Source organism: Eutrigla gurnardus, assembly GCF_963514095.1.
Source record: "Eutrigla gurnardus genome assembly, chromosome: 7".
Classification (NCBI taxonomy): domain Eukaryota; kingdom Metazoa; phylum Chordata; class Actinopteri; order Perciformes; family Triglidae; genus Eutrigla; species Eutrigla gurnardus.
In genome coordinates, this window is record NC_139921.1 from 18,429,472 (window position 1) to 18,449,020 (window position 19,549).

The following is a 19,549-nucleotide window of genomic DNA, read 5'->3' on the forward strand; positions in this document are numbered from 1 at the left end:
TCACAAAGACTAATACATTTGTTCCATCTGTGAATATTCTTCAAAGGCTGCAGTCTGCGCTTGTTAAAAGGTAAAAATCGTTGGGAGTAAGAGACTCTAGTGGCGGTTACCTGTCCTAAAACATAAGCGCTGGGCACAGGCAGGTCAGCTTTCGTCCTTTGAACAAGTTGAAGTGTCTGCTCTGGGTGATGCAGAGGGCAGCCAGCAGAGGGACGACGCTGCTGGGATGAATGACTGGATAGATAGACACAAGAGTGGTCTCTCACAATCCTTTTTAGATGAGTGATGGCCCCTGCAAGACTACACCGAGTGACCAGCATCTTTTCCCATTTAAGTGACTCGACCCTCTCCGCCTCCCCCTTGGTCCGCACTACCACCTCATTCAACTCCAATCTAGGTAGGATTTCCTTTCACCGTTTAGGATGTGCATTGTCCTGCCTCTGGGAGTGATGTGACAGGCCCCTGTGATTGCTCAGGAAAGAAGGGGAGCATTGTACCAGGTGAGCTCTTGTTTTGTTGTAAGCAATACAGGATGGGGATGAGCTTTGGCTCCAGACAGATGAGGGGTGAGTGCACTGAAAAGCTTTGTGCGTTTAAAGTTGAAATTCTGAACAGAACATAACTTGTTTAGGCTTCAAACGTCCCGTTACTTCCATATCCATTAATGATCCAAACCCAAAACCCAGATCACAAGATTCAAAAACACTATGAAGGCCAAGACTGCCCCCTAGTGGTTTAATATAACAGCTAATACAACTTGTAAATTATCTTTATTAACGTTTTACAGTATTATAAGAACATTGACATGAGAACATTGATAAAGACAAACAAAGAACACAAGAAAATTATCTGGACACGGAAACAGAAAAAGAAATATACAGCATTTACAAATGAGCTCATCCCTTCTGGACTTTGGTGATAAGTTCATCACAAAGTTTGGTGAGCTCTTCAGCCTCCTTCTCCTGCAAAGAAATAGTACGTAGATTATATTTAGTTGTTATCAATATGTCTGCAAATGCACACCATCTAATGCACATCTTCACTCACCTTCTGTTCCAGGCTCTTCTCCTGTGACTGCACCTTCATCTGCTCCCTCCGCAGCTGGGCCTGAAGTGCAGATACCTCAGCCTTGTTCTTGGCCCGCACCTCAGCAATCTCTTTATTTGCACTGGAGAAGAACACGAAATGTCGGTCAGACACTGTGAGTCTTGCGATTGACATGGTTAAATACAGTATAATCCACTTTCTTACTGGCCAATTTTCTCCTCGGCATGGGCTTTAAGGGTCTGGTAGCGCTGCTCCTCTTTTTTGATCCTTGTCAGGTAGTCCTGAGCGCAGGCTTTCAGAGTGCCTTCATTCTGGGGACATTGGACAACAAAACAATTTAACAAACTACTACAGCTTTTGTTAAACCTTCGAAATAAGTCATGGATTTGTGGTTTTCTAACCTTTTTGTAGCCTTCGATTACATCCTTGTACTTCTCCAGTCTCTTGAAAAGGTCAGAGAAAGATCTTTCCATGGTGTTGAGGTCACAGGATACTTGTTCCTTCTCCAGGAGAGCCTCGTTGAGCTTCGCCTGGGCCACCTCCTGCTCCGTCTCCTGATCAGCTGAATACAACATTTAATAGCTCTCGTTAATACATCGTTATATCAAAAATAAGACTGAGGTGTACATTATTATATCAAACTTACCAATCATTTTTGCAATCATTAGCTCAAATTCAGCAATTATTTTCCTGTGTGGGGGAAAACAGATGTCAAATGTCTTGAAACACCAATGTTAAAATGAGAGGAAAAAAAAAACCTGAAACAAAGCACAGCTTACCTCATTTCTTGACCATCGTCAAGTATCCTGTTATATTTTGCACTCCATTGCTCCTCTTTTTCCTTTCCCTATTTGAGAAAATAAACATTTAGTTATTTGTTAATACCAAGGGCCTTTTCCTGTAAATTGTTTCAAATCAGGGGACACATTTTTATTCCATTCATCAATAATTTGGAGAGTGGACTAAAAATAGTCAAAAAACAATGCAATCAATGACATTTCTGATGATCACAATTGCTACTGAACCACATTTAAAACAGGATATTATCCCACTTTTTGTGGAATATTGATCTCACTTAATGGTGGAAGATGACTAAAAATTGATTCAGCCGACACCAACAACCCTGTAAGCTTAACGACAATCATCGACATTTGGCTGTTAAACACATTTCTTTGGAATTAGATGCTTGTGTTTAACCCAGAATGCATGGTGGTTTGATTAGATTACCATTAACTGCTCCTGCTTTTTTTTGGACTTCAAATTGAAAACCTCTTCCACCACCATCATTCGTCAAATCCCAAAACATTGAGCAGGACATACTTGTGCCTGGACTCTGGCGATGGCTGCATCCAAGTCTTTCTGACTGTACTTCAGCACTTCAATAATGGCATCCTCAGTGTTTGCTTGCTGGGGGAAAGGAGAGACGAGGTCCCCAAGGATTGGAGTAACCTAGACGACAGTTCCAGTGTAAATAGATCAAGTTAGGAGAAGTATGAATGTTATCTTTGCTTATTTAAAAAACAAAAACTGTCAGTAGTGGCATTTCCAGAGTTACTTACTAGTGCTGCAGCCCCAAACAGTTTGAAATCATCCCCATTTGTAGTCTTTTCCACCATCTGTGGAGTTTCAAGCCTGAGTTGGGGGAGAAAAATAAACCTTACTTGTAAGGTGGTCAAAGTGGTTGCATTTCAGATAAATCTCATTTCGTTTAACAGGATTTTACGACATGGAACAAATTCAGCTGTAAGGTCCAGTGACAACAGCCATTAAAGTGAATGGAAACAGAACGTATGTCTTACCGGGAAACAAAGGAAGCAGGGTGAGGGACGTGGGTGTGTGGGCCTGGGACTGGACCTGCAGATTTTTTTGGGCTCTCTCTCAGGAGGGGGTCAAATTTAAGGTACAAGGATTGTTTCCTCAATGCAGATTCCTTGAACTATTGACAGAAAAAGTAAACGTTTAAATATCTTTAGGTCATGCACTGACGATTAACCGACTCATTTAACATACAGGAAGTAAGTACTTACATTGCTGGACCCAAACTGTTCAAGGTAATCCATTTGCCCCTCAAAGTTATTGGCCATGACTAGAGATAAAAAAGATTAGATTAGATATATGCACAGGTAAAGAGATTTCAATTTAAAAGGTGCTTCATAAATAATAGAAGAAGCCATTTCTAAAAATGTAGAGATCTTTGCGTTGTCTAACTTGTACTTACACAGAGTTCCAGGAACAAACTCGTCACTGAAGTCTGATACGGTGGTCTGCGACTTCTGCTCAGGAAGACTCTCCACGGGTCGTTCAGCTTCAAGTTGAAATCCCAGGTCAGGGTCAGAAGCAGCTGCGTCTTTAGAGTTCTGTCATTCCACGGTAAAAATGTATGTTTGTGAAAAATATACAACCACAGGAATGATATATAGAAAATGTATCAAACTGCATTACCTCTCTCAGTACTCCAGGGTTGGGTTCTGCTGCAGCTGGGACATTCTCTGCAGCACTACCGAGGGCAAAAGCATACAAACTTAGAGTGAAATTAAGGGTTGCTCACACATGAAGCGTCCACTGCAAATAAACACTTGAAAACGCTCAGTTAAAAAAAGGTAAACATACCATGACGATACAGCCTCTTTCTCCACAGGCTTGTCCAGTTGCTCTGGAATTGAAGTTTCCTTGAGCACAGCGCCAGATTTTGCGCTACACTTTGGAGAGTTGTTCATGCTTGCTTTTGTGCCAAAGGGATTGAAATTTGGGTCGTCAAGCGTGTTAAAGTCAATTGAGTAGGACCCTTTTGGAGCTGGAGCATCAGCAACATCGCTGACATCAGGCTTCACTGGAGTTTCTTTTGGTGGTTGGACATCACACGCCGGCGTTCCCGCTTTAGGTTTTGCAACAGCTGGCCTTTTGCCAAATTTCTTGGGTGGCTTCCGTTTGACCTCGCTGCAGTCATCGAAATTAAACTCAAGTTTGACTGGTCCTTCCTTGATCGGGCCTTCAGCAGCCGAAGGCTTGGCAGCATTAGATGACATTGGGGCAACTGCAGCTGTTGGTTTCATCTCGGGCTGAACACGCGCCTCTTGAGCCACCTCAGGTATGTCAACATTTGTGGGTTTATTTTCCTTTATTGGAGTCTCCTCAACAGGTGAGTTAACGTATGCCACCTTACTCCCAGGGACAGGTGAATTCTGAATTTTAGGACCACCCGTTTGGAAAGGATTCATGTCATCAAGGTTGTCGAAATCAAAGGTGTAAGAACCTTTTGTTGGCAGTGGAGCGTCTTCCACAAAACTACCTGATGCTCTGCTTTGATGGTCATTTGAAGACAATTGAGCAGATGGCTTTTTATCAGGTGTGGCACTGCATGAACCTTGTTCCTGGACTGCTGGGCCTTTCACCACTGTGACCTCGACACTCTCTCTGGAGCTGATGTCTGTGGAGACGTCAACCTCGACCAGCGCCTCTTGAGCCACCTCAGGTACGTCAACGACATTTGTGGGTTTCATTTCCTTTATCTGCGTCTCCTCGGCAGGTAGGTTCATGTCTGGCACCTTTCTCCCAAGGTCAGGGGAATTCGGAATTTTAGAACCGCCAGTTTGGAAAGGATTGATTGCATCGAGGTTGTCAAAATCAAAGGTGTAAGAACCCGTCGCTGGCAGTGGAGCATCTTCCATAAAACTGCCTGACATTTTGTCTTGATTGACATCGGTACGCATGTTAGCAGGCTGCTCATCAGGTGTGGCAGAGCATGAATCCTGATCCTGGACTTCTGAGCGTTTCACCACTGTGACCACACTGCTTTCCCTGGAGCTGATGTCGGTGGAGACGTCAACCAGTGAGTTTTCCACGGATGGGACGAATGGAAGCGTCTCATCTAATGCAGATTCTATTTTGGTGTGCTCCTCCAAGATGTTCTCTGGTTTTGCAGGTTGAGACTCGGTAGGAGGGTTTTCAACAGCAGGCCTCGCAGGGGAGAGGACCAAGTTAGTAGAGCCCAGAAATGGATTGATAGCATCGAGGTTGTCAAAATCAAACTCATAGCCTCCTTTGCTTTGGATTGGCATGTTATCATCGGGGTAAGATGACATTTCTGTAGAAAATTCAAGAATGACAATCAGCAATTCAGAGATATTCAAGGAGAATAATGTTTTGTCACTAATGTTGGATGAATTACCTTGTTTGGGCTCATTAGGCAGATCAGTGACTTGCAGTGAAGTACTAGAAAAACAAACACGGTTACTTAAATCGATAGTCATTTAATTGGAGGCATGTTGCAGTATGAGAAGTGTTACTTACTTTTTATCCAAATTTAAGGACTCCAATGCTTTTGTACACTCGTCCACACTTGTCATCTTGGCAGATTTGGTGGGAGATACAATCCTTTTAGTCACAGGGTCTCTTCGTGGAGTCTGAAAGCAAACCTACGCACAAGTAATTTGATCAGTTTCCTAAATGTTATCTGGATACTAAATTATATACTGAAACAATGAATAGGAAAGTAATATCCAGCCCTTTCACCATAGTTATACGCAACACAAGCTATTACAAATGTGACAAGAAACATGTATAAAACTGTTCTTTTTGTAGCTTTGCCCACCACACTCTTCCGTTTTTGTTCAAATACAGTTTAGAGTAAAAACCAATAAACCACTTCAGGTTAACAATTGTCAAATAGCTGTAGAAAAGGCTTCTCACACATACTAAGTGTATATAATTATCAGCCTGGTGGCCTTATGGTGTGTGTAAAGAATCGAGAGGGGAAGGGGGACACAACATCTGGTTCTGTACCTTTATCCCCTTTGGCACAGTCTTGCTGGGCAGATTCTCTGTCTGACGCAGGATGGAGGGCCTCCCAGTTGGCTGATCCAGGGCAAAAAGGTCATTAAATGAGTTGTTCTCCTTTGCTCCAGGGCAGACCCCACGATTCTCATCATTCACATCAACGGAATTCATCCTGCGAAAGCAGAAAAACAAACTACGTTACGGGGGCTGCAATGATCTGATGACACTCTGAGGGAGGTGTCATCCTGAAAGCTGCACCCGGTTGATAAGACACTTTTAGTTGCGTGGTTTACCGATGTGTGTAAAAACGATCTGCACAGAGAAAGATGACACCATGTAAAAAAAACAGAATCAAGCAAGACAAATGTGACTCCAAATTTAATTCTATTGGTAAATCCTGGTTGGCATGTGCACATAGAATTATTTCTAAAAAAGGTGGGAAAGTAAAGAGGAAAATAACTGCATGGTGATCCCTGAATGTTGACAAAAAATGATAAAGAAGCTACACAGGCAATGGCTCTGTGTGCTAGGCCGATCTGTGGGCCGATGCCAGCGTATTGCTCATATGTGTTGGCATCTAGTGTACATGTTGGCCAATAAGTAACATGTATTTGAGGTGCTGCCGTTACATAGTTTGTCCACCAGAGGGCACTAACAGGTTCATGTTTCAACTGTAAAAAGTCCAGTTCAGTGCATAAAATTCAAAATTACCATCTGCCACAACAACATTAACTAATTAAAAAGAAAAAAACATGTCAATGTGTAGGATAACAGTTTTTTTTCAGGCTACAGAGGCTAGAACTGTGAACTTTGGCTGAGGATGTAAAAGACAAATGCAAAGAGGACCTTATTGGTCAGCCCTGATGAGACTACAGATATTTTGACATGTAGCAGGAGAAGCACAGGTGTGACTAGTTCCATTCCATTAACAATGGTTCCATTTAAGGGTGCAAGAGCCCTTGGCGTGGCTACGCTTACTTTTACGTAACTGTGTGTTAATGTCATTAATGACGTAGGCCAAAAAAGGTCACACTCATCCACAAGGTCTGAGTGCACACGCAGTTAGTGAATCACACCTTTGTCTTATTCTGGTCTTGTTTGGGGACCAACGTTCCCAACGTTTTCACCCATTCGTCACGAGCAACGGACTGCCAACGTGAACGTTCAGTGCCACATGTAATCCGTGGGCAAAATACTCAATGTGTAATGTGAGAGTATAGACATTATTTTAAACAAGATGAGATATACATTATTATATGCACAATTGGATTTTCTAACTGTATCCTCCCGAAAGCTAGCTGGAACGTGGCTCATCATAAAAGCCACTAAAGTTACGGTCGACTAACGTTACTATTAACATAACATTCAACGTAAATAACACAAACTTGGGAAGAGACCACACAGCAAGGTGTAAAATAGGATATTATTAACCTATATTCACCACCTACCTAAAAAATCCGATCCAGTTGGCCGAAATTACAACGTCTTTCGTCAAACCATCCAACTGCAGGGCGACCACGAATGACTAGTGAACTTTGAAAACCTCCTCCTCGCCTGGTCTGGGCGACAGCCGTTTGGAATTTAAAGTCTTGAAACCTACCAATAAACTCGCGAGAAACATTCAAAGGAAACGCGCTTCCGGGTTGAGCGGCCAATCACGTAAAGAGCGGATGTGATCCAATCGACAGCCAACGTCAAAGACCATAGGCATGGCAAGATAACACGAGAACAATAAAAAACAAAGAAACGTAACGCCACGATGAGGAATAAAAACGGATTCAACTTGGATTTATGTATTCCAGTGACTGTCAGGCATTTTCAGTCTGCTCATGTGCGAAACACGAGGCTTGTTTTTCCTCATTGACGAAGTAGCCACATGGGAACGTTACATATAAACGACAACACTGATATTAGTGTTGAAGATAGACAGACTTGGGGCACTGTGTGATTTTTGTTTGGGGGTTTTGAAAGCGAAGTGGCAAGTGAAGCCGTGAGACTTTTATTTCGACCACCTGCGAACGACGAACGAACAAATCTGTTGCTTAAAAGAGACCAGAAGAGATTCCCCAAATAGGACGTGTATCACACCGTCAATTCAGGATAGCTATGCATTATTTAATTTAAACCCATTTTACTTGAAATACTCATTCATGTTAATTTGTATGTTTGTATTAAAGTGGCGATATTGTTTGTCATGTATGTTCAAACCTGGCTGCAAATAACGCTGGGGCTGTTATTTAGCTTCTAACTGACATTCAAATTACAGTGTAAAGAGAAAATTAAAGAAATGATGTTAAGTTCAACTCTCCTACAAGTAGGCGGCGCTATGCAGCGTTCTCGCTGGTTTGTAGCTCGGCATTAAACGAAGAAGAAGTAGTAGTCGTACCACCAGCAGGACCTGCCCGCCAATTTTAAAGGATGTAAACAGTATCGTCCTTTTTGTGTGTGACTGCCATGAAGCAGGTTATTTTTACAACATAACGACGAACACTTCTTTGTCAACAATGAATTCCAGCGGAAGAGGTAACGTTAGCGCCCCGAACAATTGTTTGGCTAGCAAACTAATATGCTAACTTGTACACCATATTCTGGTAACCTTAGCAAGCTAGTTTAACGTTACCTACTCGAAGTACTCTAACATGCATGGCTAGCTAGTTCGCTAACGCTAACGTTACTATCTTGATATCAATTGTTTTCACGCGGAGTTATAAGTCAGGTTTAACTAATGAGCCTAATTATTGATACTTACGTTAGTATATGTATAGAGACACTATTTCTATAGCCACATTTTACGGAAGTCAGGCTATCATCTAAACGTTAACAGTCTTATAATTTTGTTTACAGGATCTGGCGACTCAAGTCAACTTGCTGTCAGGTAATGTAACGTTACCTTTTAAGACGCTTTGCCTATTTAATCCACACCCAAACAAAAATGTCTGTGTTGTTTTATTTGTTGTCTTACGTATATTTTTGAGCTTGACTATCGGGTTTACTAAATTGACCGAGGATCACATCTACAGTGGAGTAAATGTTTTATGTCCTCCCAGCTTAATTGGCAACTGTAGTAAGTTAGCAAGCAATTGACGTAACAGATACATACTTTTCATCGTGACGTTTAGTTCGCAACACCCTCCAATTGATTTTATTGTTTCATTTCTGGTCCTACAGCAATGATGGCGATTCCATCAAAGTTTTTGTGCGAGTACGACCTCTGACCCAGTGCACTGGGCTGACCACTGATGGAGATCAGAAGCTGTGTCTAACAGTCACCTCACCCAACACTATCCGTCTGCTATCAAAACCAGAACCACGAACCTTCACTTATGATCATGTTGCTGACATGGATACAACTCAGGTTTGGAGTATACAGTTATTGTGTTATTAAAATATGACTGGCATGAGTACAACTGCGTTGAGCCACTAATAATAACATGATTTAACAGCGTGGGAAATAATATAATGTGTCTGTGTCATATTTATTTATTCTTCAACAGGATTCTATTTTCTCCAGTGTGGCCAAGGATATTATTGAGTCTTGCATTAATGGATACAATGGAACTATATTTGCCTAGTAGGTGGTCTTCATGTTGCTTACTAACAGTATGAAATTAAAAAATATTTTATGGCACAATCGTACTACGTATGCAGCAACCGTTCTCTTCCTTATTGGATTCCTCTCTTGCTTCTGCAGTGGACAAACAGGCTCAGGGAAAACATTCACCATGCTTGGTGAGAATTCAATATATTATTTACATTTTATACCCCAAATTATTTTAGATCCAGCAATATAATAATTGTAGTGACTTTTTTCCTCTCCCACTCTAGGACCCTCGGAGTTGGATAACTTCACAGATGAACTAAGGGGGGTTATTCCTCGAAGTTTTGAGTACCTGTTTTTTCTCATCAACAGAGAAGTGGAAAAGGTGAGCTGTAACATTTCATCACCAAGAAGTTGTTGTAAACCAATATTTCATGTTTGTTATTAAATTAATGCTTTGTTTGTTCTTTTTCCCCAAAAGTCTGGCCAGTCCAAGAGTTTCCTTTGTAAATGTTCATTTATTGAGATATACAATGAACAAATCTATGACCTTCTGGACACAGCCTCAGCCAGCCTTTTCCTCAGGGAGAACATCAAGAAAGGCTTGTTTGTTGAGGGAGCTGTGGAGAAGTTTGTCAACTCAGCCGCTGAAGCCTACCAGGTATAAAATCCTTGATTGTTTTTGTGACTTAGAAGGCTATTGTACTGTATTATACATGGTAACATTCATGTCCGACTAGTTCGATTGAATGACACCCCAATATTACTATGTATCTAGTATCGAGTTTCATTATCATAATGTACATTTTTGTGGAATGTGTGTTCTTTGTTGAGCAGTGTCAAATTATTACGCAGTCGATATCACATTAAATTGATAAATTAACAAATGCAGGTGCCATCTTAAGACATGTACTGTGGAAGTGTACAGAATTTGTGTTTGAAACCACTCAGGTCTTGTCTATGGGCTGGCGTAATCGACGGGTGGCCTCCACCTCCATGAACCGAGAGTCTTCCAGATCTCATGCAGTGTTCTCCATGACTTTGGAGTCCAAAGAGTCTATCAATGAAGTGGTGAACATACGGATGTCTCAGTTGAACCTGGTAGATCTGGCAGGGTCCGAGAGGCAGAAAGACACACACACAGAAGGCTCCAGACTCAAGGTGAAGCATCGACCATTAATTCAGTCTCATACTGAGGTACCTTATTTATGATTTTTGCTGTTGCTAATAGCTGTTTTCTGCATTGCTTCTCTTTCAGGAGGCCAGCAGTATCAATCGCTCCCTCATGTGTCTCGGGCAGGTGATTATGGCACTGGTTGACGTGTCCAATGGGAAGAATCGCCACATCTGCTACAGAGATTCCAAACTCACCTTCTTGCTAAGGGTGAGTGATTCTAAATATAAAACCATACATACATTATTGTGTCTACTAAAATAAATCATTATCGGAACGTGTGGATGTGAAATAGTTCAAATTAAATCAAGTATTGATCTTGTTTTCAAGTATTGAACTTTGCTTCACATTCATATTCTTTTTGCTTTGGTAGAATATAACACAATAATACTACATCTAAAGATGCGATTGATTGCACTATTATTTGAATAAATTCAATGAACTGTAAAATTATCATTGTTATTTCAGGACTCTCTTGGTGGAAATGCAAAGACTTGTATCATAGCCAATGTGCATCCTGGTTCAAAGTGTTTTGGAGAAACGCTGTCCACCTTGCAGTTTGCTCAGAGAGCAAAGTTGATCAAGAATAAGGTATCACTCATTACCATTACTCTTTATCAAGGTTAAGACTTAACCTACTTCTGGTAATTTCAAAGACAACTTTGCAATCTCATCCAATTGCAATTATTATGTTTTGCCAGGCCATTATCAATGAAGACACAGAGGGAAATGTGAGGCAGTTACAAGCTGAGGTGAAGAAGCTCAAGGAGCAGCTTGCACAGGTACTAACTTCTCAGGCAGTGGACCATGGAAGAGATGTAGCGCCAGGAGGACCTGCACTCCCCGCAGGTAACAAACATGTTTACCATAACTCAGAATTACATCCTCTTATGACAGCCTTTCCTTTCTTATTTTGCAAAACTGTATTACCGTATTTTCCGCACTATAAGGCGCACCACATTATAAGGCGCACCTTCAATGAATGGCCTATTTTAAAACTTTTTTTATATATAAGGCGCACTGCATTATAAGGCGCATAGAATAGATGCTACAATAGAGGCTGGGGTTACGTTATGCATCCATTAGATGGAGCTGCGCTAAAGGGAATGTCAACAAAACAGTCAGACAGGTCAGTCAAACTTTATTACCGTAATAGATTACCGGTACAAACCAGCGTTCTGACAACTCCGTTCACTCCCAAAATGAACAGCTGTTTTATTATTTTCCCCGAGGTAAAGTCAGTAACGTAGTATTTTCGTGACAGTTTAACTTTTAACAACAGCAAGGTATAACATGTAGTGCAACATTTATATCACATAGTGGAGGGGAACTTTTCCTCGATTCAGTAAACACGTAAAAAACGTCCGTAAAAAAAGTCTGATACACCGCGCGCTACTTCTTCTACGGGGGAAAATCGAGTCTGCAGCTGCTTACCGTAGTTGCGAGACCTGTTGCGGCTCAATATTGATCCATATATAAGGCGCACCGGATTATAAGGCGCACTGTCGGCTTTTGAGAAAATTGAAGGTTTTTAGGTGCGCCTTATAGTGAAAATACGGTACCTTCTCAGTCGAGACTGGGATGCAAGATGTGTCCTAATTTTACCCAAACTATGCCAAACCTGTCATTATTCAACTTTTCCCATACGGTTTTGGCTGGTTTGCTTACTTTTTATGTCTTTTTGTACACTTTTGTTGTTTAATGCTCTGGCTTACGAAACCTAAAAGATGTAAACCTACTTTGAGCAGATGACAATGAGATTTGGTATATACAATTTTAAAATCAAACCATTTACATATGCTGAAAAATCTAACACATTAATGTATTAAGAGCAATTTTGGTTATATACGAAATTCTAATGTTTTCCAGTGTGTTCAAAAGAGTAATTCAGCTTTTCTCATCATTTCATCCACAGATATTCAACATGATGTCTCGTATAAAGCAAAGTTTATGGCTGCTATCCGGCTGTGGAAGAAGCAGGAAGAGGAGAAGAGAGTATGGGAAACGTTTTTTGTTTTGTCATTTATTTGGGGAAATAAATGCTGCTACAATGAAATACTGTGCAGGAAAACTTACAATAATGTTTGACTACTCTTAGATGCTGCTCAATAAAGTGGCTCAACTTGAGGAGGCTTCGACCCATAAAGACAAGTTCATCCTTTCAAGCCAAATGATTGTCAGGTTTCGAGAGGACCACATCTATCGCCTTGAGAAAAAACTGAAGGCTGGACAAAGCTCGCTGTCAGACAAGGGGTCTCAGACTCTAATTGACCAGCTGAAAGAAGAGATACAGATATTGAGAGATCAGGTACAAAATCTTATACCATTTGAACACCCTAACCCAGTATTGATGACTGTATATGTGTCTATAATCAAGATCAGAAATACTTTGTTGATCCTGGGGGGGAATTGGTATGTTAGTCTTATATACAATTATACAGAAATATAAGAATGTATGTAAAATGATGCACATAATGTTATATATAAACAATATATGTAGATGATGTAAGTAAATAATAAAAATAAGGAATACAAAATATGTGCATCAAACACAAAATGTGTAACCAGTGTAAATAAGTTAATAAATTGCTGTTTTTTTATATATATATATATATATATTTGCTACTCTAAAAGGCACAATATAACTACATTAGATTCTCTGAATTTATTATTATTTTTTCTTGAAACAATGGATGTAAATTCCTCAAATGTTGTGGCCGTTCAACACTGTTTTCCCATGTACACAACTGCACCTTTTAGGTTGAACATCACCCAAAGATGACGCGATACGCAGCAGAGAACTTCAGCCTCCGAGAGGAGAACCGCCAGCTTCGTTCCCTTGAATCAGTGGTGAAAGCTGAAGATGCTGCAGTCAGTGTTGCTACTGAGCTGGAGGAGACCTTCCAGAGGGCCATGGAGACCGAAAGACTAATAGAGAGTAAGAAATATATCCGCTTCTTCAGAGAAAACATTGAGTTATTGTGTCATATCCTATATCTGTATGATGTCAATAAACTCATGTTACTCCACAGAACCAGCCGCCTCCTCAACCCCTGTGCCTGTAGATACTGTCTCCATAGCTACAATTGAGAAGCTGAAGGGTCAGCTGTTGCAGAAACAGTCTGACCTCAGAGGTGTCCTTCAGGCCTTTGAGGAATACAAAGAAGTCACCAAGTAAGGATGCTATTTATTGAAGAAAACCACCAGAATTATATCGGTGTATCCAGAACAGCTTACCCGATGTTAAGGAACAAGCAAAAAGCAAAATAATATATGCCAATAAATATATATGCCAATATACAATCCTTTTATTTTTACAGAGTTTAATGTGTTTTTTGGACGGTGTTTTGTATTCTAGGAAACAGATGTCGCAGCTAGAGTCTGAGAAAAAATACCTTGACAAGTCCAACCGGCATCTGGAAAGGATTTTGGAAGCCACAAACGATTACAATAAAAAGGGGGTCTCTGAGCTGAACAGAATTCACGTTGAAACTATAAAGGTGAGTGGATGTTGAAATTTGTATTTGGATCACTATGACGCAAACCTGTCTTTATAACCTTCGCCAAGTTTTCACTTTGTTGGTTGGTTGGATGGTTGGTTTGTCTGCAGGATTACATTAAAACTACTGGTCTGATATACATGAAACTTGGAAATCCATTTTCTATTTTTCCTTCAAATGTCTATTCTACCAGATACTCACCACGCCCACCAAAGCATACAATTTGCGGACCCGTCTGGTGCCTCTCTCTAGCCCGGACCACCTGAAGGGGGCAGACGATGGCACAGATGACTTTTGGCTCGAGCAGCCTTCTCCAGACATGACTGGGATGGCCTTGACTGAGGAACTCCGTCAAGTGCAGGTCTGTCAATGTAGATTATGCTGCAAATGTCTGTACAAAAACACAAATTGTTATCGTCTCATATACTGTCTCTAAATTCTCAACAGGAGCAAGCTAGCCATGTTCAGACACAGTTTAATGAGGAGGCGCTAAAAAACAGCAAGCTGTTGCAGCAAATTACAAAACTTGAGGAGCAGATTACTGTGATATCAAAAGAGTCTGACTGCAAGGATAAGGTAAAAATGTCCTCATGTTCCTCGTTCACAGTTTACTTTTATCAAAATGTAAGGCATTTTCATTAACTATTCTCTTTTCTTATTATTTTTTATACCTGATGCAGCTACTTTCTTCTGAGCGAGCTAACGGGAACAGAGATCTCCTCAAACTGCAAGAAACTGTCAGTGAGCTGCAAGAGAGCCTTCATTCTGAAAAGCAAGCTGCAGGAGGTAACTATGTGTTGTTTCACAAGTGTTGTTGTTATTACCTTTTTACCAATCTAGACTTCTGCTGGTGTTGAACTTGGACATTAATGTGAAATGGAGGTAGGGACCAGAAGTACCTATATGACCACTCTTTCTTCCCCCTCCTGTCAGTGCTGAGGAGTGAGATCTGTGATCTACGTCTGGTGCTGCAGTCGTCCGATCGAGAGCTGGCCGCTGTGAGGAACGAGCTACGAGATGGCCAGAGTGAGAAGCAGAGAGAGATGAGCCAGCTGTCCAACAGTCTGATCAGCACACAACTCCAACTTGACAAAGTCCAGTACGCACAAGTTTAATACCTCTTCACGGTGACTCTTCCTGATCTGATGTGTTCATGTGCTCACAAGTAGCATGTCTTCGTTACAGGCTTGATTGGGAGCAGCTTCTGGAGCAGCACAGGACACTGCAGGATTCATATGACCAGCTCCAAGCTGAGGGAACGTTTGAGGCTGACCAGGCAAGACAGCAGCTGCAGGACAGGCAGGAGGAAATTGATCAACTGAAGGCAAAGCTCACGGTTAGTGAACTCATAACCCACTTTTCGGCGTTTGGTATCCTGAAATGTAGACTGTGTTCTGTCTAAAACGTTTTTTTCTCTTGTAGGAATTGAATAATTATCTGCAGACTGAGCAAGAGCACACAAGCACCCTGATCTCCCAGTTAAGAGAAAACAAAGAGAGTGCATCAAAGTGAGTTTGTCCAAAGCTTTCTCCTTTTTTAGAGGTGTTCAACAATCAAAATGAAATAACTTTATTAACATGGGTGACCTTGGTGTGTGCCTTCAGAGAACTTATTGAAACAGTGGAGCATAATACACAGCTGAGAAAGCAAGCCTCAGACCTGACAGCACAAAATCAACAGCAGGTCAGTTATAAGAACAGCATTCATGTTTGAAAAGTACAAAGTAATTGCAACTCAGTTGTTAAACCGGTTGTCTGATTTCTTTTTTGAAGGGATCCAAATTGATCGATCTTGAGCAAAATGTTAACTCTGCCAATGAAACTGTAAAAGGCTTGGAGCAAAAGATTGAAGAGGACAAAGTAAGTCTGAGTGAATGTTTCTGTATCATGTCTTATTTCTTCAAATATTATTGCAGTGTTTATGCCTGCCTGCTGAATCCCAACTGTGTATTTTGACAGGATGTTGTTTTAGATCTGATCAACCAAACCAGAGACCTCCGCAGTGAGCTGAGCCAGAAGGACCATACCATTACCAGCCTGTCTGGAGAAATCAAAGACATCACAGTACGTTGTTCATTGTTTGCTGTTGTTGCCTTTATCTTTACTCTAGCACGTCATACTGTAGAAACGCTCAATGTAATAATAATAATAATACCATTGCTCTTCCAGGCCAAGTACGATGCTGCCTGTCTTGAAAGGGAGACTATCTGGGAGCAAAGTTCTAAGGTTCAGGCAGAGATCTGTGACCTGAAAGAAAGTTTAGACAGGCGGGTAGCGTCGAACCAAATAGAGGTAAGTTTGATCATGTTAAACACAGTTTAAGCCCTGTTCCTCTCTGTACGGCACAGTCCTCATCTCTTAAACTGTTTGCATTCCCTTCTTTATGCCCCCTCACTAGGGCAAAGCAGCTTATATGGTTCAACTGGGCAGTAACTTTGGGTTTTGTATTCTTTTCATGGATGCCGTGATGTTTTGTAGTCCTTATTGCATCCACCAGCAGGGAATGTATCTTCCCGTATATGACACTACCTCTTGTGACATCCCAATATAATGTGTGTCTCTGTCCTCAGGTGGAGGTGTTGCAGGAGGAGGTTGTTTATGCCACTGAGGAGGTTGAGAGACTCACTAAGGTCTTAGACGAACAGAACAGCCTCCTACAAGCATCTCAAGAGCAAACAGCCCAGAAGGACATCATGATAGAGAATCTGCAGCAGAAGGTGAGTTTTTTATTTATCAACTCAATACAGACCAGACAAATAACCAGAAAAGTCAAACAAATCTAAAGGATAACATTTTAAACTCTCTTTTTTTATCAGGTGCAACAACAACAAGAAGCTGTTGAAAGAAATGGCAGTTTCAAACCTGTTGTTGAGCTGACAGGAACACCAAAATCATTAGCTCGGGTAAGGCTCGTCCGTTTATTTGCTCTTTGATTCTATATTCACATATAAAACACTTGTGGCCTGTTTTTTTTATTTATTTATGTATTCTAATTTGCTGTAGGGCTAAGAGGGGGCTCTTAGTTAATTTTGATCTTAATCAATGTAGATCTCTTTAGTCGATTAGTCATTTTTAAAGCTTTTTTTCATGCTGAATGATTTAAAACTTATATACACATCTCTAGTAAAAAAGCAGGATGTGGAAGTGGTGCTTTTGTGAAACTCAGTTTCATATCTCGATAAAATCAACTAATCTATTAGTCGTCAAAATCATATGAGTGTTATCTTTTTTTTCTGTCTCTCAAGACACCTTGTACTCCAGGAAGTTTCAACAGGGACTTGACCCAGGTGCTAGAGAGCCAGGATAGGGAGCTGGAAAATCGACGCTCCTCCATGATGACAATGGAGATTCTTTTAACCGAGCTTAACGCTGAGAGGGCTGCCAAGAATGAGGAGATCCAAAGGCTTAAGGTATGTCTTTGCAAAAGTTTAATTAATCTATATCTATTCATCAGTGGAATGAAATATTGGTTCCGCATGGTAAGAGCAGACTATTATAATTGTTTGTAATTTTTTTTCTTCTTCTTTTTTAAATATTAATTTCATTTTTTAATGAATGTGTCTTAATGGCCTAAAAGTTTCGTTGGACGTTTCAAGTCCATCAGTATTGATAATGTGATCAATCTGTCCTCAGATGCAGCTGACTGAGAAGGAGATGGTCCGAATTGAGATCCAAGCTTTACTTGACCAGTTTTACACCAAGCAGAGCCAGCTGACACCGAATGGAAATAACTGGTTGAGTTGAATCATCCAGTCATTCAGCCATCCACTGCCTTAAAATACATTACATCATCAATTGTTAATGACAACGTTTATTTTATCTCGTCATTTTCAGTGAGGAGTTCAATGGAGCCATCAAGCAAACCATGCTTAAAGAGCTACAGGAGGAGAGGGCGGAGAAGGTTTGTATTTGTTTATCTGTTGGTTTTATTTTTCCTCTATCGAATAATCATTTCAAAATGTGTTCATCTCTTATTCATTAACAGAGCAGAATAATGCAGATGCAGTCTAATACTCATAAAAGGTAGGACCTGTGGTTTATTTAACTGAATTAATTGCATGTTATCCTGACCCTTAATTAATACTTGACATTTGACAAGCTCTGTCTGTGTTTTTTTCTTGTGTGTCCTGTGGATTAGACTGCAAGAGCAGGAGTCAATGTTGGCCCAGTCTCAAACCTGCGTCCAGGAGCTGACCAATGAGCTGAGGAACCGCTGCATAGAGCTGAGGGAGCTGAGCCACAGGATACAGGAGGAGGAGAAACTACTCCAGGTCAGAGTAGTTTAAGTAGATAAGTATCTTTCACTTCAGAAAGATTTTCAGAATGATGCATCTATAAATTATGATGAACTGGAAACATCAGTCATCAGGATTCACTATACATATTCACAATCCCCACCCCACAGAATCTGTAAAGGAGTTCCTTGTTTTACTTGGAAGATAGCCTGACAACAAGGTCACACAATGTAATAAACATGACACTAGATAGTTTACCATCTTTGATGTGCCAATAATGTGGACATTTACTAATTGTACTGTAAAACGTTTTTGATAAAGATGTATTATATTTAATTCATAGTGGGACATTCCAATTTAAAATGACTGGGCTTGAGGCCAAACTAAACACTGATAATAACTCTGTAGGGCTTCAACTATTAGCGATTTAAATATTTATTGCATAAAATATCAGAAAATTGTGAAAAATGTCTGTTATAATTTCCTCAAACCATATCAAAATGGCTACAATAATTTCTATTTTACAGGAGAATGAGGTTCTCCGCAAGCAGAATGTTAAGCTGTCTGAGGAGAATGGAAAACTTGTGGGGCATAAGAACCACAAACAAAGGATTGAATATCTGGTGAAGCTGAAAAAGGACAACACCAAACTTAATGAGGTAACTAACTAATTTCTTCTACCATTAAAGGATATTTAACTTTGGTCAATATTGTCAACACATCGCGTCAATCAAATGTGTGTTGTTTTTTTCTTTCTTATGTTTTACAGGAAAATGATAAGCTCAGAACAGAGATTACCTTAATGCGCGACAACGGTGGATGTCTGCCACTGGAGATGATGTAAATCCCTGGTTCTTATATTGACTTGACTCTAGGATTCTTCTTCCATCTTTCCCAGGGGGTTTATATATATATTTCTTTTATTATCTTTAATTCATTCAAATTGTTTTCATTTAACATTTTTTTTTCAGGGAATGTGCTGTAATGCTGCTCATGAAATTCATATTTTTACACCACTTCAAATTTTTTCCTGGATGCATACTGTACCTTCACATTGCAGTAGCATGAAACCCTCAAAGTGTGGAAAGACCAGCTGTCACAAGACTTCCATAGTACAGCTCGTGCAATCTGAGTTGTATCAATGGTATATTTGGTTTCTTCTATTGTATCCCAACATATTGAGGTGTATATGTCTTTTCTTTCATTTGTTTTAGCTTAATGGAATTTTACACCATTTCAATACTGTAATTAAAAGAAACCTTTATTCGTATTTTGTGGTG

At 40.4% G+C, this 19,549-nt stretch overlaps 2 protein-coding genes across 2 annotated transcripts; one reads left to right on the top strand and one right to left on the bottom strand.

Annotated features, from left to right (window-relative positions):
- Window positions 1-753: 753 nt before the first annotated feature.
- On the bottom strand, window positions 754-7,389 carry tacc3 (transforming, acidic coiled-coil containing protein 3). The gene is made up of 17 exons (XM_084012990.1): window positions 7,272-7,389; window positions 5,830-5,995; window positions 5,338-5,462; window positions 5,216-5,259; window positions 3,658-5,131; window positions 3,490-3,544; window positions 3,266-3,404; window positions 3,075-3,133; window positions 2,847-2,983; window positions 2,607-2,679; window positions 2,368-2,496; window positions 1,827-1,894; window positions 1,694-1,737; window positions 1,449-1,609; window positions 1,252-1,358; window positions 1,048-1,168; window positions 754-962 (listed from the first exon to the last, which is right to left on the bottom strand). The coding sequence occupies exons 2-17, from the start codon at window positions 5,992-5,994 to the stop codon at window positions 897-899; spliced, it is 2,967 nt and encodes a 988-aa protein (XP_083869116.1). The 5' UTR covers window position 5,995; window positions 7,272-7,389; the 3' UTR covers window positions 754-896.
- Window positions 7,390-8,219: 830 nt separating this feature from the next.
- Window positions 8,220-19,539, top strand: kif15 (kinesin family member 15). Its single transcript, XM_084013755.1, has 35 exons — window positions 8,220-8,346; window positions 8,668-8,698; window positions 8,992-9,178; window positions 9,318-9,394; window positions 9,515-9,552; window positions 9,649-9,746; window positions 9,843-10,022; window positions 10,313-10,522; window positions 10,620-10,745; window positions 11,004-11,126; window positions 11,237-11,384; window positions 12,451-12,530; window positions 12,634-12,843; window positions 13,296-13,473; window positions 13,568-13,709; window positions 13,894-14,035; window positions 14,229-14,396; window positions 14,483-14,611; window positions 14,716-14,821; window positions 14,969-15,134; window positions 15,221-15,371; window positions 15,458-15,543; window positions 15,640-15,718; window positions 15,808-15,894; window positions 15,994-16,098; window positions 16,204-16,326; window positions 16,605-16,751; window positions 16,851-16,937; window positions 17,280-17,444; window positions 17,668-17,768; window positions 17,869-17,935; window positions 18,020-18,057; window positions 18,173-18,305; window positions 18,797-18,928; window positions 19,039-19,539. Exons 1-35 carry the CDS (start codon window positions 8,328-8,330, stop codon window positions 19,111-19,113), a joined length of 4,134 nt encoding a protein of 1,377 aa, XP_083869881.1. The 5' UTR covers window positions 8,220-8,327; the 3' UTR covers window positions 19,114-19,539.
- Window positions 19,540-19,549: the final 10 nt, after the last annotated feature.

Coding starts and splice junctions, on each gene's coding strand:
- tacc3 (XM_084012990.1), bottom strand. CDS start 5,994: ATGAATTCCGTTGATGTGAATGATGAGAATCGTGGGGTCTGCCCTGGA. Junction 1,359..1,448: donor TAATCGAAGGCTACAAAAAG/GTTAGAAAACCA, acceptor CAATGTCCCCAG/AATGAAGGCACTCTGAAAGC. Junction 1,169..1,251: donor GCCGAGGAGAAAATTGGCCA/GTAAGAAAGTGG, acceptor GTTCTTCTCCAG/TGCAAATAAAGAGATTGCTG.
- kif15 (XM_084013755.1), top strand. Junction 12,531..12,633: donor AGCAGGAAGAGGAGAAGAGA/GTATGGGAAACG, acceptor GACTACTCTTAG/ATGCTGCTCAATAAAGTGGC. Junction 14,612..14,715: donor AGTCTGACTGCAAGGATAAG/GTAAAAATGTCC, acceptor TACCTGATGCAG/CTACTTTCTTCTGAGCGAGC.